This window comes from Bos taurus, chromosome 27, assembly GCF_002263795.3.
Source record: "Bos taurus isolate L1 Dominette 01449 registration number 42190680 breed Hereford chromosome 27, ARS-UCD2.0, whole genome shotgun sequence".
Classification (NCBI taxonomy): Eukaryota; Metazoa; Chordata; class Mammalia; order Artiodactyla; family Bovidae; genus Bos; species Bos taurus.
In genome coordinates, this window is record NC_037354.1 from 13,636,593 (window position 1) to 13,649,872 (window position 13,280).

General features: G+C 36.4%; 1 protein-coding gene across 8 annotated transcripts in view; it reads left to right on the forward strand.

The window, feature by feature from the left end:
• TENM3 (teneurin transmembrane protein 3) overlaps window positions 1-13,280 on the forward strand; it is a 1,022,495-nt gene that overhangs the window by 884,649 nt on the left and 124,566 nt on the right. For all 8 annotated transcript variants that reach the window (XM_059882199.1, XM_059882198.1, XM_059882197.1 and 5 more), the window contains one exon: window positions 9,861-10,075. In XM_059882199.1, the coding sequence (XP_059738182.1) occupies window positions 9,861-10,075 (215 nt within the window). The remainder of the gene's footprint in view (window positions 1-9,860; window positions 10,076-13,280) is intronic.

The window sequence follows — 13,280 nt, forward strand, 5'->3', positions numbered from 1 at the left end:
TAGAGGAGTGAAGAAAAGCTGGCCTAATTAAAACTGTTGGTGGGAAGTTTCAATTAAGTGAAATATAATTACTTTAAACCACTGTTTAATCTTTAATGCACTGATAACACACATATGAACAGATCCAGTAACTATACAGAAATTACAAGTATTTATTTTGGGTTTATATAGATTGAAATTTAGACTGTCTGTTAAAGTGGATGGTTCCTGTGAATGATCAAATAGCACTTGTTAACCACACATGTAGGGTACTTTTTACAGACCCTACATAAGAAATATAAGAATAAGAAAAATGCTTATTGTACACATTTTGTTTATTTGTTTATACATCCTAACGTTGTATTGGGCTTCCCCCAATGGCTTGGCAGTAAAGAATCTGCCTGCCAATGCAGGAGATGCAAATTTGATCCTTGGATCAGGAAGATCCCCTGGAGAAGGAAATGGCAACCCACTCCAGTATTCTTGCCTGGAGAATCCCATGGACAGAGAAGCCTGGCGGGCTACAGTCCATGGGGTCACACAGAGTCGGACATGACCGAGTGTCTGAGCATAGCACATTATAAGACAAAATGAAGGCCATCAGTTTTGGTTAGTGTAACTCTGGCAAATGACTTCTCCAAGTAAAAAAAAACTCTTTTATAGAAACTTCCAGTTTTAAAATACATAAGTCATGGGATATAATATACAACACGGTGACTTTAGTTAGTCACCATGAGGATGAGGTGGGGGGCCCCCACTCTCTCCTTCCTGCAGTCCCATAGCTGGGGCACTGACCGACTCAGCGATGGAGGCATAGTGTGTATATTCACACAAGCAGGCACAGAGGGGCACATGGGACGTTGTGCCCAGGCGTTACCCCCTAACCTCTGTGGGAAGTGAGACAGGGCAGAGACAGTCTCTGGGGTCAGTCCCCAGATGGGTGGCTACCTTCCCTTCCTCCACTTGTCTCATATATTTGAAAGTTGTAAAAAAGTAGATCTTAAATATTCTCATCACATACAGAAAAAGTTGTGACTATCTATGTTAGACATATTGTGGTAATTGTTTTACAATATATATAGTTATCAAGTCATTATACATCAGAAACTAATATAATGTTGCATGCAGCAAATAATTAAAAACCCCTTTTGTATGAGGACAAATTGAAAACTATGTGATTCATCCTCTTTAAACAAAAAAAGGTTCAGATTGCTTTTAAAGTTTACATTATTGTTCGTCATGTATGAATTTTCTCAAATACAAGCCAATTTCAAAGAATTAGATTTTAGAGCAAGTTAAAAATTGCCTATGAATTGAAGAAATGGGGCTAACAGTGCTTCAAGAGTATTGAGTTTTCTTCAATATTGCATATAGTATTTATGGTGTTGCATGTATAATAGCTCCTTAATTAGATGCCACATTGATTTTGTCCATTAAACTACATTTGCAAGGTAAAGTTTTAATTCACTTAGCTTGTGATGTAACACTCTGTATACATAATGTTAAGTTATGGCATGTGGTTGTTTATAAAAAGATATTTTCTCTCAGAGATCTCAAAGTCAGAGTATAAATCCAAGGTTAGGTCATAGAATTGGAGGGTGGGCTATTGATTGTCTATAAATGCCCAACCTTGCTTCCTGATGCCTTAATTATTAGTGCCTCTGTGGGACCTAAGATGATATTTATTATCATTTACCTTCCTTGACAATTGTTAGACCTTCAGAGTTGGATGTATTTTCTGCTTTTCATTTTAATCAGTATAGGCCAGTTCACTCACATGATGTGCAGGCAGCAAGCTCATGATATCTATGACCCCAAAGAGTAGTATTTTTTAACTCTGAGTGGTTTTCTGATGTCATAGAGTAATTCTCAAACAGATACTAAACCCCCTAAATTACCGATAGGATTTTTAAGTACTACTCTGTTTTGTCCTTATGATATCTGGGGGTTATAAACTATTATTCATAAAATATCTCAGAGTACAAAGTCCTTTATTTAGTGGAGTTATCTGAGAAATGCCACTTTACTGATGTGTTTCTATATAAATTGGGAATCACATAAGAAGGAGAGGAATAACAATAGCTATGTGCACTCAGCCTCTTTATGTTTTCACACTCTGACAACCGTATTTTAAGACATTAAGACTGTTGTGACACACACTTTCTGATGAAAGGAAAAATCACAGTTAGCAGGTGAAAAGACAGCTCGTGGCTCCCACGTTGAGGCACAACAGGACAGGATGGGGGGAAAAAAACCTTCAAGATGATACTTTATTGTGTTTGAAGATGTGGTACATCTCACTCTAACTGTGAAGGCTTTAATTGGTTTGATTCCTAACCCACACGCTTTGAGTTTAGAATAACTACAGGGCAGTCTGTTGCCCTGTCTGTTTTTTTTCCTCCATCTTTCCTCCTTTTTCTCTTGGTAAAACCTACAGACCGCCTTAGTATTTCCTGTGATCGTTCCCAGGTTCAGACTCTGGGGGCTTAAGGATGGAGTGATCTCAGTAAGGGAGGATGGTGAGCACTAAAACCAGCCCTCCTTTCATTTCCTCTGAAGCCAAAGTTTTCTGGAATTCAGGACATGATGAAAGACATCTGTTTCCAGGCTTTTATCTGGGAGGACTGACGAGCTTCAGAGGAAAAGGTTGTCCAAGTATTTACAAGTTTATCAAACGGTGTCAATGGCACGCTGACTTCCAGGTGTGTTTACAATCAATAAAGAGCATTTGAAAATGCTAACAGCAATGACCACGCTTGACCTGGCCGAATGAGAGGAGGGCCATGACTTGAAAAGCAACAGTGCAGAATTTAAAAAGACAAAGCACCTTCACAAAACTCTAGTCTCCTGACATTCAGATAGAGGCTTTTTAGCAGGAATGTTGTACTAATATTAGCGGCCAGTTCCATGGATTTAAGCAGAGAGAAATCTGTGATGTCCTTTTCTCTGTGCATCACTGATTATAGTGAGAGGGTCAGGTCGGCATCTACCTTTTAGGAAAGAGACATTTTGAGATCTCAATTCAAAATAAATCCTAGATTCTAAATAGTGTAATAATTTAAAGCAGATAGACATGGATAGGCACTTAAAAATGAACACATTTCATAGGATAAGCTAGATCAGTGATCTTAAAACTATTTTGTTCTTGTGTGTCTAAAATATGTACACTAATTTGAGTTGTATTTCCTGCAACTATAGTACTCTTGAGTGTTTTTTTAAAAATCTGTTTTATTCTATACTGAATTTTGTTTCCATTTATCAGTTGTACATATTTGGCTGAAATTAACCTAATTATTATATACATAATGTTAAGCATTTTGATAATTATTAAATATAAAAAGTGAAAATGTATTAGAAAATACCTCTCTGAGATGGAGACTTTTCAGACAGTTTATGTATTCACTGATGAATATTACTTATTACAAGAGCAAAGCAAGTTTCAATATCAATTCTATTCCTGTTTTTCCTTTTTTATAAGTATAAACATAAGAACTCTCCCTACAAAATAAGCAGATGGAAATGGAAGAATAGTTTTAGGAAGATGTCTCATTCAATTATTCAAAGTCCTTGTTAGTCCTTTGTTAAAAATCACATAGTGATCTATTTCCGAAAAGTATATTTAGTGGTCTGCTGCTAAGCTGCTAAGTCACTTCAGTCGTGTCCGACTCTGTGCGACCCCATAGACAGCAGCCCACCAGGCTCCCCCGTCCCTGGGATTCTCCAGGCAAGAACACTGGAGTGGGTTGCCATTTCCTTCTCCAATGCATGAAAGTGAAAAGTGAAAGGGAAGTCGCTCAGTCATGTCCGACCCTTAGCGACCCCATGGCCTGCAGCCTACCAGGCTCCTCCATCCATGGGATTTCCCAGGCAAGAGTACTAGAGTGGGGTGCCATCGCCTTCTCCGATTTAGTGGTCTACAAGTGTCAATTCCACCACATTTCTTCTTCAGTTTTATTGAAAGCAAAGAATTGGCAGCTACCTGATTTCAAAAAGATTCTTTACGCAGTTTTCCAAATCAATCCAGTTTCTCAATTTTCTTGGAGTACACCAGAGAAGGCTTCACCAAGGCTTACCACTAATTATATCTCTTATTCTTTTACTTAGTGGCACTTTATTTTATCTGATATATACAGAATGGAATGGAAAATGGAACCATTGTTCATTTCCATTTACCTTTGTTATAATTTCTTTTGAATGCTTTTATCATACACTATCAGTATCACTAATTAGCTCATCAAATATGAGCTAATCAAATATATGGGAAATACTCACTATTTAATTTACTGGTAGAGCTAGTTTTCAATAAAATCAAACTTAACTTTCTTCCATAAAAAGTCTGGCTTGTTTGTTTCAGTTCAAATAAATTAATATAAATTTTGTCACAACCATCTCAGCTCAGAATTCCTATGCTAGTCAGGCAGTAGAGAGATGGATAAAACTCAGAGCCTTGCCAGGAGTTTGACAATTGGATTAAATAAGGCATCATTGCCTTGAATACTTCTTACTTTATTGAAGTTCTCTTTGCAATCACGAAACTCTTCTGCAGATGAAAAGCATTCATAGACAGTGGGTGAGTGGGTGACAGGGGCACAAAACGAAGATTTCTGTCTCCCTCTTGATGCACCAGATTTTAAAACCTGCCAGCAGTCTTAAATAGTCCATTTCTTAACTTCATTGCATTTTGCCTTTGCTAGAAATACATGTATGGCAGGAAAAACAAAAGAGCCCTTCCTTGGGTTTATGCTGTCTTGGTTAAAGAATGTTTATCAACAAAAATACTTTCAATTTTGCCTGTTTGACACACTGGAAACTTTATGTTCTAAGAGAGTGTATCAAAGAAAGATTCTGGATATGTGAGAAGTATGCCTGTCGTAATGGCAGTCTAAATATGGGAATTGTTAAGGTTTTAGAAATTAATTCGCACAGAATAATGTACCCCTTTTTCCTACATTGAAAACTCCTCGTGTTCCATAGGGGTATGAACTACTCTTGTTTGAAGAATCCTGGACCAAATAACCTCCAAGGGCACTGAAACTCTGAGATTCTAGCAAGATTTTCCATTACAGGCAGACAAAAAAGAAACAGTGATCAGAGCTTCTGTTGCCCCCATTCAAGCACATCCACTCAACCTCGGTTCTTTTGTATTACAATTAAAAATAACCTTCTTTCTGAAAAAGAGCCACCTGTTAAATTAACTATGGGGCTAACTGTATAAGTAGATACACTTCTCGACCCGGAAGTGGGTACACATATCATTGCAGTGAGAAAGATTTTAACACCTCAAAATCAGGATATAGAGAAAGCAATAAAGCAAAACCTGAAACCCTAGAAATCAGAACTTGGTTACTGTTTCCAAAGCTAATGCCCTTGGGCAGAGATGATGTTCTGGAAAACAGTTCTGGGATTAGCACCAGCTAATGCTGACCAGCTCTCAAAGCATGGGTACACTGTTAGAACATCTACAAGCCATTTCTAGCAGCAGTAGATAGGATCGAGACCAGAGAACAGATTAAATCACATAAGCTTCAGATAGTAACAATAGAACTTGTTAATGGCAATAATGTATAATAATAGAGTTAGAAATCTATGAATATAATGAATGAGTCTAAATATGAATAATCTCATGTATAAATATGTGTACTAACAGATCTTAGTGGGATAAAGGACTACTACTCTACTCAGTATTTTAAAAAATAGTATATGTAGAAATCAACCAAAACTTATTAGCAATTTATAATAAATTCTAATACAAAGAATTTTCCCTGGTGGTTCAGGCGGTAAAGAATATGCCTCCTCCAATGCAGGAGACCCAGGTTCAATCCCTAGGTCTGGAAGATTCCCGGGAGAAGGAGTGGCAACCCACTCCAATATTCCTGCCTGGAAAATCCCATGGACAGAGGAGCCTGGTGGGCTACAGTCCAAGGGGTCACAAAGAGTCGAACACGACTGAGCGACTTCACTTTCACTTTATCAACAGTGAATAAAAGAGTAGATGTCAAAAACTTAGAACAGTGTCTGGCATGTAATAAGTATACAATAAGTTGTATTTAACACGTTAGAAGTGAAGAAAAGTTGACTAAATTAAAAGTGAATATGTGTGTTCAGGTTGATAAAAAGTCATAAATTTATATTCTGTGTGTGGGCGTATGTGATGTTTCCCTTTAAGGACTTAATAGATTGTAGTATTATCATTAATACTAGATATTCAAAAGGATTACTGTCTTAATTTTTGGAAAACTTACAGAGGACAGAGGAGCCTGGCAGGCTACAGTCCATAGGGTCACAAAGAGTTAGACATGACTGAGCAATTAACACATATAATATGAAGAATATTAGGTCATAGTAACCATGGCACACAAAGCCTATCATTCCCTCCCAATAAAAATAAGTACAATTTTATGTCCTAAAACTGAAAGCTAAGCAGTTTCTCTGGTGTCTTTAGTGGGCTAACATACCTGATTTTATATGGAATAGACAGATAAATTTAAAACCTAATAACTTGAAATAAGTATTTGTTTTTAATAAAAAGCATGGGTTATATAGTCTTATATACTATAAGACACATAGTTTTGGAATTATGCAGACTTCTATTTGAACCTTGACTCAACCCTCCCTTTGGGTTATAATTTACTTCTCTGAGCCTTAAATTCCTCATCTCAAAATAGTATCCATCTCACAGAGTTGTTTTGAAATTTAAAACACATAATATAGATGAAACCACCTAGCATGTTGCAGATTCTCACTAAAGGTTAATTCCCTCTTCCCCCCTCCTTAATCTTTTCAGTAAAAACTATTTTATGACAAAGGTATGTTCTTGTACAAAAGCTTCCAAAATGAAAAGCAGACATTGATCTCAGGTAGTTAAAAATTTCTATAAATAAGGATGTTTGGTTCACTAGCAAGCAAAAATAATCTCTGGGTGTAGGGCTATATTTTTTATCCTTTTATCTATATATTCTAGTTTTGCTAAAATGAATATTAATAGCATAAGATAAATATTTTAAAATTCAGTAAGTGATGCACAGTTGATAGTCTGTGAGTTGATACATGAAAAATTACAGTGATCACTGTAACCCAATTTTGAACTTTTATTTTCCAGAGCATTTTATATTGGTAAATTAGTTCAACAAAAATAGACCTGGCAGGTGAAGGACTGTTAATTGCCATGAGTGTGGACATAAGGAAAAGAAAGAGAGGAAGTGAGACTGTTAATAATGACTTTTTATTAAGCTTTCTTGTACAGCCCCCTCCTGCTACCTACCTGGGTTATTACAACTGTATTCTCATTATTTCTCCACTTCTAGGCTTCCCACACGACTGCACTTTAATGCCCTGAGATAATGACTTTGTGTCACCTTTCACCTTTTCAAAACCTTCCATGGATCTCTGTTTAGCTGTATCTGTCCTTTGACCTGATGATCATGTATCATTGTAGGATGCAATAGTCCAGGTAGAAAAGAATCCCAGCACTTACTAGTAACACACTTTCCCTCAGACTTCATACTCGTCCATAAGTGTAATTTGTTGTTACTCTAGACCCTAATGGCCATGACCTGGATATCTACCTAAAATTTTTGTGGTAGAAAGGCGCCTTCATGACTAATCTTGAATTCAGTTTTTCCTGGTCTCACACGCACGCACGCGCACACACACACACACACACACAAGACATAGGAACAAAAATCTGCCTTTGTGGCATTGAAGTGTAATTTACCCATATTAAATCTATTTCAAGTACATGCTGCTGCTAAGTCACTTCAGTCGTGTCCAACTCTGTGTGACCCCATAGACGGCAGCCCACCAGGCTCCCCCGTCCCTGCGATTCTCCAGGCAAGAACACTGGAATGGATTGCCATTTCCTTCTCCAAGTCGCTCAGTCGTGTCTAACTCTTAGTGACCCCATGGACTGCAGCCTACCAGACTCCCCCGTCCATGGGATTCTTCAGGCAAGAGCACTGGAGTGGGGTGCCATTCCCTTCTCTGATTTCAAGTATCTGGGTTTTTTTGAAATTTTATAACATGAAAATACTGACTTTTTTTTTTTTATACTTTTTTTGGGGGATATGTATATATCCATTCTCCGCAAACTCCCCTTCATCCAGGCTGCTACATAACATTGAGCAGAGTTCCCTGTGCTCTACAAGTGTCTATTTTTAAAATGTGCCATGAATTGTATGCATAGTAACACAACGCTTATATATATACACACACATTGTTGTTGTTCAGTCACTCCCTCATGTCTGACTCTTTGCAACCACATGGACTGCAGCACACCAGGCTTCCCTGTCCCTCACCATCTCCCAGAGCTTGCTCAAACTCATGTCCATTGAGTCAGTGATGCCATCCAACCATCTCATCCTCTGTCCCCTTCTCCTCCTGCCTTCAGATCTTTCCCAGAATCAGAGCCTTTTCTAATGAGTCAGCTCTTCACATCATGTGGCCAAAGTATTGGAGCTTCATTTTCAGCATCGGTCCTTCCAATGAATATTCAGGATTGACTGGTTTGATCTCCTTGCACACACAGACACACACACACACACACACAAAACACATATATATCTACTTCTGGAAAAGGGATGTAATAATGCCGTTTGATAGAACTGAAAATAAAAAATCCACGAATATGAGAAGACCAAATTCTTTAACCTGGCATTCAGGGGCCTCCACCATCTGATACCATTTTTGCTTTTCCAGTTTTATTTTCTATTTCTCCCATGACAAATCCATTGATGTCTTCCATTCATTTGATATCTTCTGAGAGCCAAGTGCTTTATATAGAATACCTCATGTAAAGCTTAGAGGAGTCCTGTGATTGCATGGTTACTTTTACAGGTGAGATTTAGAATCAGAAGCTTAGTATACACCTTCAGGTCACACAGCTAGTTAGCCAGTAGAGTCAGGGTTCAGACTCCAGTTTGTCTGACTCCAGGACCAGTTTTCTAGGCTTCTTTTCTAGCCAGATGGATCTCTCTGATTACCATTGTTCTAACACATGTTCAGTTCCATTGCATGTTTTTAATTACAAAGTTTACCTCTACTCAGAAACCTTATCCTACTTGTCCTATGAAGTCGAACTCAGTGCCTGCCCCTCTGTGGCATCTTTCCAGCTCCAGCCTTCCGTGATATCACTTTGCTCTGACCCTTAACCATACGTTGCTTAAGATAGTCATGTATTAGTTTGTAGGTGTCGTCTTTCTAACCAGGTAATTACTTGCTTGATGACAGAAGCCATCAAAGCCAAAGTCCATAATCTCTAAGAATCTGTTTTCTAGTTTATGTTTCTTCTTAATACCTGCAATTCTGTGTCCCTAGTAAATGCTCCAAAATGAACTCAATGGTAAATTAAGAGTTCTTTGTAGATAGAAGACTCTCTTCTGTCATTAAAATAATTTACAACTACTTGTAGTTATCTGAATTTTGAATTTGATTGATTTGGAAATCTTCATAATCCATTCTGCCTTAATTTACACTTCGCAGGGTTATGGTATGTTTAGAATGACTGATAAGTACCAGACTTAATCTCTCCCAAGAAATAACACCACATATAATTTGTAAGATAATTACGTTTCAAATGATCAAGAAAGACTGTAAGTGTGAAAACAGTTGCAGTAATAGGTGTACCTTGGGGGAAAGTAAAAGGATTTTGACTTAAATATCTTAAAGAACGTGCTAAATCAGGATTACTTGAAGAATATCTTAACAGAGAAAAACCTTTTAAAGGGAAAATTAGAAATAAAGAAGAGCATTTCATTTATCAGAAGGAAATGAAATTTCTGAGCATTTCAGTGAAAAAAAGTTTTGGAAAGTCAGAAGGCTGTTTTAGTTTTGGTTCTGTTTCTTTTTAATTTTCCCTTCTTTTTCAATGAATCTCTTACATTCAGGAAAATTAGGTGGATTTACACAGGAAAATAATACCATAGATTCTGGAGAACTTGATATTGGCCGAAGAGCAATTCAAGAGGTTCCTCCCGGTATCTTCTGGAGATCACAACTCTTTATAGATCAGCCACAGTTTCTTAAATTCAACATCTCTCTTCAGAAAGATGCCTTGATTGGAGTATATGGCCGAAAAGGCTTACCACCCTCCCACACTCAGGTAGGTTCTATTACCAATAAATTGAAAACCGCTAGTTTGCATTTTTAAAGTCATTCCATTTCTTAAGTGCACCGGTTTAACTCTTTGACCACTTTTTTATTGATGTGTTACAGCGAAGAGTTGTGACTGTAGGTGACACTTATCTTAAGACTTTTGAATTAGTATAAAGAACAGCTCTTTCTTTCTGATTCACTTTAATCACTATTGATTGATTAAAATGTACAGAATTTGTGAGTAACCTGATGAATATTGAACATCATCTAGGCAGTAAAACATCATGGATTTTCCAAGTGTTTTAGAACAATTCTGTGATCATTTCCAAAGATCACACAACTTTCATGTAATAAATACATGACATTTTCATCCCAAACAAGTGTTCATTCTGTTGAAAATACATAGTTTTTACTTTGTCAGATTTACTCTTTGTAAAGAAATTATGGGGCCATAAACAGTTATATAATATGAACTTTTATCAACTAAGCCACAATTCCTCATCTATATATGATAAACACTAAAATACAGAGGCAAAAGGGCTTTCATAGATCATCAAGGATGATCACATTATTTAAAACAATTCAAATACTCCTATATTATAGGTGCAAAGAACTTTAAAGTCAGTTTGCTTTCATGAAAATCATTTCACAACTGTCGCAGATTAATAATCCTAAAGACCTTTTCATGATCCAGTACTGACTCATGGAATGTAAATTGGAAATTGTGGTTTAAAGATATTCCATTACGTCTCAGAAATTATGTAAATTACCTACCACAAAACTGGAGCCTAGACTTTTTCCCAAAACAGGAATTCCAAAAATGTGATAGATGGTTAATTAAAATGGGCAATTAGATGAGCTTAAAGTTATGCCTGAAAATCAGTTATTTGCCCATGGAATTTCATGCTGACTAATTTGATGTATTAAATGAAGACCAGATGCTTTATATTATGTAAATTTCTGAGAAATGCTTTTTCTATAATCTCAGAATATAAACTATAAGAAAAATTGATCCATATACTAATAAAAACAGTTTTTAAAAAAAGATGAGTAAGAAAAATTTGAACATGCTTTCTCTAATGTCCTGGATTAAAAAAGTTTCATATACATATATAATTCATACAACTGAATTTTTTGAATGCCATACTTTCGTGTATTCATTTTTCTGAGTTAACATTTTTCATATCTACATTGTTAGACTAATGCCTTTAATGCTCTCATATCAAAATACCTCTTATTATGTACTAGGTAGGGTCCAATTATAAATTTTAGATTATAGTTACATCTGACTGTAGTTCATGTTACAGGTGATACTAACTAAGATGTAATGACAACCTTTTCTTAAGTAGAAGTGGCTGTCCATGACTTCAGTTATAGCAAATAGATTACATTTAGTAAACAATATTCCAGTGAAATAGAAAAAAAAAAAAAAACTTTTTTCCATTGGAATCATGTGTGATTAAATTATTTTTATAACTCAAGAAACATACCTCTAAGTACAATAGCAAGCTTATAACCTGTAAATTCCAAAGATTAATTTCAAGGAAAAAATTAATGCATTGAGCACGTTAAAGGTTTATTTAAAGATTTAGAATTGACTTTTTGCAAGTTATATATACCATAAAAGACTAGGGAATAAAAGGTGTAGTTCAGGTTTTCTTATAATTCTTCTGGTATTTAAACACAATATACGTGATATTCACTTTTCTTTTCTACCACAATGTATGTGTTTAAGTAGGTTATGCATTTTCTTAAGCTCCACAGTTATTAGAGTTCCTGCCTCCGGTTTATTCAGGATCAGCAGAGCAAACAGCTGTTTCCGAGTTCAGTGTTTAAACATGAAATACGCTATGAAGCAGCCCAAATTGAACATTTCTCTGTTTCTGGGGAACGTTAAATAAATCAGCCCGAAATAATTAAAATTGGCCAACCATTCAGAATAATCACTTGAGTTTTGAAAGTCTTTGTGACCCGTTATAAAACTGTCCGTGTGACTGTTGCCAAGGAATCAATTGACTTTCTTCCCCCTGATGCCCGATTCATTCTCCTGGACAGTTAGAAGCCTAAGGAAGCAATTTAACGCTTTATACAGTTAATAGCATACTGTATCCTTTGAGTGCATTTGCATGAAGCTGTTTTAGAATGGGAGTCAGAAACCTGGGTCGCCACTTTTTGACCTTGTGACCTTGAACAGATCTAACTTCCTGGTGACTCACTGTCTGTCTGTAAAATGAATGAGTTGAATCAGGTGATCTCTAAAATCGCTTCCTCCTCTGTGTTTACAGTGAGACTAAATCACCATCAAAAAGTTGAGAGCACACTTAGGTATTCATAGATTCTGAGTTCTCATAATTTTAGTAGCTGAACTGTGTTAAGAATAAGGATAATCTGTTCAGAAACGAACCATCAAAATACCTTCAGTATAAGCTTTGTCTCATGATCGCTCCCCCAATGTGCTGAGACTGAATTTTGTCCTAAAAATAACAGGATTCTAAGACTTGCTGCACAAAAAAATCCATAAGAATCTTATGAATAGGTATTACAAAACAAAACTCAGGTTTGCCCTTAAGTCATTACAGTACACCCAAAGAACAAAGGTTACGAAATTTCTATTCCATATAACTTGCTTCTTTTTTGCAGCAATGACTGTAGTATTAAATAGGGAACCTATCTTTAGGTATTTGAATATCCTCCTGAAGTTGTGTGTGAAACGTCCCCAGGGAAGAGCCTAGAGCTGGGTAGATACTTACTCCACAACAATCAGCTACTCCTCACCACAAGCATCATGCCTACCACTCCAGCCTTAGTTTACTGTTCAAAGTGTGATGCAAAATGATGATTTCTGTGATAAAAGGTGACACTTCACAGGGCCTGAAAGACCTACCAAAATTCAAAATTTCCTCCTTTTCACTTTTTCAGTTACTGTGTTTATGCTAGGGGAGAAAAATGTTTATATGCAGTGGGACCATCAAAAGAAACTTTTTCTGGCCTTTTGCCATGCTCATGCAACTATTTAAAACTGATAAGAAAATGAATGGATTATTTGAGACAGAGGCACCATTCAGAACTGCTGAGTTAATTTCCTCTGATAATTTTGGAATATAATTCCAGTGAAATTTTTGTAGTTCAAGTGTCCACACCAGTCATTATCTTCATCCTTGTAAGATATAAAAAAAAAAAATGTTTGAATGCTAATCACATTATTGCTTTTT